Here is a 4,472-nt window from a genome sequence, read left to right as displayed (position 1 = left end):
ATATATATATATATATATATATATATATATAACTGGCACTCCATCAGTTATGATAACAAGTGTTCCAGTTGATTAACGGAACAGCCTGCTTGTGAAATGAACGTGCAAGTGGCTGAGCACCCCAATAGACATGCATGTCCTTAATGTAGTTCTCAGGAAGATTGAGCATGACAAAGAATGTAACAAGGCTGGCCCTCTTAAATGCAGGTACTACTCATTTGTGTCAGCTGAGTAGACTGGAGCAATAAAATAGTGTCTGCACTACTGGGTATCGAACTCTCAGCCTTACAATTATGAGCTGAATACCCTAACTACTAAGCCATGCTCGTTCACATATATGCATATGCATACACAGATAGATATATATATATATAATATGTATATATGTACATATATGTATGTATGTACATGTGTGTGTTTTAAGACGCCATCTAATGAGATGGGTCATTATCGATATAATATGTACTAATTATTGATGATAAACTATTGTAATGATAGAATTGAAATACCAGCAATCTGCTTTCTGGTTATTTTAAACTATATATGTATGTATGTGTGTGTGTGTGGTTATTCTTTTAAACTCTGTGTGTGTGTGAATGTGTGTGCGCGTGGGCTGTTTGTGTTGTTTCTAAGCATGCACACACTCGCACACATACCAAAATAGTTGCTGTATTGTTAGCTACATTAGAATTCAAGGGTCCCACATGTCTGTCTTTACTGTTTGACTCCATGACTCCACCTGAGATCTGCATTGTAACTGGATTTAATTGTAAAACAGATAGAGCATGCCTTACATATAATTCTACCACAATCAGGATAACTTATTGATGACTTCTGTTTCATGGCTTAGTGATGATTCACATGCTTAAAAGGTTAAAATAATTTCTCATCATATAAAGGACTTATTCCACCACATTCCCCTCTTGTTTTTGACTATATTTTGAACCACTTCTATGAAGGATTTCATTACCTATAATTGTATGACCCTTATATATAATGCAGGCTCTATCTTTCACAGACTTTTCCATAAAGAACAGGTTTTATTTCATATTCTCTATGTATATTCATAAACCTGAAGCTGGTTAATATATAAACCATTATTATGTTAAAATATTTTTTTTTTCTCTCAATTAGGTTGGACGTTGAACCGAAAGACAAGTTTTCGCTATGACAGCCCTATTTTCCTCCTTGGAGAACATTATCATAGACGACATGATGGTAACTTATTAATTCTCATTTATTTTAATTCTTTCTCCTTTTGAACGGTGACTCATTTTTCTTTATTTATTGTTGATGTTGCAGTTGTTTTCGTATAGCCCTTGATGAGGTCTGTCAGAAAAGACCTTTGATGAAAAACATTCTAGCATGACCATCACTACTTCTTCCTTGGCACAATACATCATAGATCACATTAAACAATGTGTCTTTCTTTTTCAAGATAATAGGATGTCATTTGACAACAATTTGGCTTCTATTTCTTGCAGACTTAACAACCATGTAGGACATCCTGTGTGTAAGTGAGTTAGAAGAGAAAAGAAGGTGAAACAGACACAAAGAGATGGATGGACAATACATCAAGGAATGGAGAGGGAAACCATTAGATGTTGATCTCTTGACAGAAAGAAAAGACTGGTGCACAGCATGTCATGATGGTACCTCTACATCTCCATTGGGAGTTTAACCCTTTAGCATTCAGATTATTCTGTTATAATGTAATATATAACAGATTATTCAGTTATAATATAATGCTTATTTATTCATATCCTTTTGAGTTAATCATGCATTATCTCATAGCTTTGAGATTTCAATGAAGTGATTGTTTACTCTTAGTATGACGTTGTATGATAGCTGTTAGAAACTGGATTTGACCAGTTTAAACATAAAACAAGTAGTATGTTTTAGCTGGATATGGCTGCCTTAAATGCTAAAGGAGGATCATGAATTCAATCCCTCTATAGTCATTGTATTGTGTCTCTGCCCAAAACTCATTATTAATTCTGGTTGCCTAAACCTGACTGACAAACAAATTCTGGTTATTTTATTCAATAAAGGCCAGTCAGTCCCAAAATGTTGTTGTTTGGTTCCAGTTCAATGCTGATCAAGCAGATCTATGATCAAAAGTAATACAACTGAGATTATTCTATATTTTGGTGAATGATGGGTATCTAGGTTTGGTGAATGATGGGTATCACATTATCTAATGTGTTCACTTTTGTAAGAAAGTTAAAGATTGGAATCTGCATTACAGTCTTGCACTTTGGTGAAATTCATATCACACAGTCTTCATGAACTTCGTGTAATCTAGAAAAGCAATGCTATTTCCAAACAATGGAAAGAAGCAATTATGTCACCTCTTTCGAAAGGAAGGAGTGTCAGAATAGAGCATAGAGCCATAGAGGAATCACTTTAATGTCAGCTGTTGGCAAGGTTCTGGCAGGAATTTTTCTTACTCACCTGAATAAACCCCTTTTAATTGATATCCTTCCTGGATCTCAGAGTGGTTTCTATTCTGATAGATGACCAATGGATATTATTTTCACAGCAAGACAGATACAGGTAAGGCACTATAAGCAGAACATGGTCTTTCTTAGGGTTTACATTGATCTAATAAAAAAACTTTTATTCTGTGAATAATGCATATCTATGAGAGTTACTCCATAAATTTTGGTTGTTCAGAACACTTTATATTGTTAATTAAACCATTTTGTAACATGGAAGCATGAGTCAGTGTTAGTGGGAGCATGGCAGGAGCCATTCCTGTAGAAACGGTATCAACAAGAAGACATCCTTGCCTCAACTCTCTTTTTCTTGTATTTCATTGTTACTCTCACATGTGCCTTTACTCTTAAGCAATATATATATATATATATATATATATATATGATAGCAATCTTATGATCATCTCTTCAATTTACATTGTTTTGCTGCGAATGCAAAAGTTTTTCAATCTTTTATTAATGATCTCCTTAATGCAGATGAGATGACTCCAACTGGTTAAGAAGATGATGGCACTTACTGCTAAGGACATTCAAATTCTCATAGATCTTGATTCTACATCTTATAAGATATTTGGACTCAGAATTAGTCCAAACAAGATTGTTGTAATGTACCAGTCTGCCATAGGAAACACAATTCTAAAATAGTCTATCTTAGTTGAAATACCTCGAAGGCTTTAGAAAGCAACTGATTCCTTCACAGTTTTTCAGTCTTGACATGTCATAAGTCTGATCTCAAGAAGGCATTGCAAGGTTGATAAATGTTTATCATACCTGTGTATTGACTTCCTTTCTTTGTTTGTGACATGGATCCTATTCAAGCACTATGTGCTTTTATTTGAGATGCTTATGACATATTTTGAATATTAGCTGCTCCTCATAGACTCTAGACACAGAGATTTTGAAGGGAATCAAAATTTAAGTATTGAGGTTATGGTATGCAAGCACAATTTACATTGGACCAATCACCTTGAACAAATGAATGATTAGATGGTTCCAAAGCAGATGCTGTATGGAAAATTAGTATGCGGAAAGCACTCTTAGCACAAACTAACTTTAGAAGCTGATAATGTAACCTGATGGTTTACAGTGTTGTTTTGGCTGAATAGGGTCATTGATGTACTGTTAGTAATGGTACCAACTTTTTGTTTTACACTTGAGTTTATCAATAAACTTCTTAATACTGCATTTAGATCCTCTAACTATATACCCTAAATGGTCTCAATTAGACTTTCTCTATTAAACTACCTGTTTTTACTATGCACTTTATGTAAGCACTGTGGTGTTGAACCCAAGACCTCTTGGCTGCAAAGCAAATTTTTAACCATCCAGCCATACTACACATTATATATACAACATGTGTTGGTTATTTCTTATTGCTCCATAAGGCCCTGGCTCTTGCCACCATCTATATCTCTCTCTTCCTTTACTCAACCATCCCATTTATATTCTGATTCCCGTCCCTTGTGAGTATGCCCAGTACTTTGCCACCATCTCTATCCTGCTATCTCCGACTTTCTCTCCTTCTCCTGCACTCCTCTCAGGTTGGGTAACCATGTGTTTCCTTTGCAGCAGTACACCTGTTTCTGTCCTCATTCCTGATCTCTCTCCGACCGGGAAACCTTGTACCTCCTCTACAGCAAGACACCTGTTTCTACCTCTCTGCCTCACCTTTCATCATCTGACACAAGATCACCTCCTCTGATGCCACCTTCCCTCTCAAAAGAGTTTTTATTTATTTTTTTGCAAGTACTTGGTGACCCTGTCAGTGCAGGTGCCACTTAAAAGCACCCAGTCCACACTGTTGGTGTTTGGTAGGGCATCCAGCTGTAAAAACATTGCCAAAACTGACCTCACCTGTGCTTGTGCCATGTAAAAAGCACCCAGTTCACTCTGCTGAGTGGTTGGTGTTAGGAAAGGCATCCAGCTGTAAAAATCCTGCCAAAACTGTTACAGAAGTCTGGTGCAGGCTTCTGT

General features: G+C 36.0%; 1 protein-coding gene across 1 annotated transcript in view; it reads left to right on the top strand.

The window, feature by feature from the left end:
* The window catches only part of LOC106876491 (uncharacterized), a 76,033-nt gene that overhangs the window by 55,631 nt on the left and 15,930 nt on the right, over positions 1-4,472 (top strand). The window contains exon 2 of the mRNA XM_014925054.2: positions 1,135-1,218. Within this exon, the coding sequence (XP_014780540.1) occupies positions 1,135-1,218 (84 nt within the window). The remainder of the gene's footprint in view (positions 1-1,134; positions 1,219-4,472) is intronic.

This window comes from Octopus bimaculoides, chromosome 7 (genome assembly GCF_001194135.2).
Source record: "Octopus bimaculoides isolate UCB-OBI-ISO-001 chromosome 7, ASM119413v2, whole genome shotgun sequence".
NCBI lineage: Eukaryota > Metazoa > Mollusca > Cephalopoda > Octopoda > Octopodidae > Octopus > Octopus bimaculoides.
The sequence above is the reverse complement of the archived record's forward strand: the minus strand, read 5'-3'. Positions and strand labels throughout refer to the sequence as shown.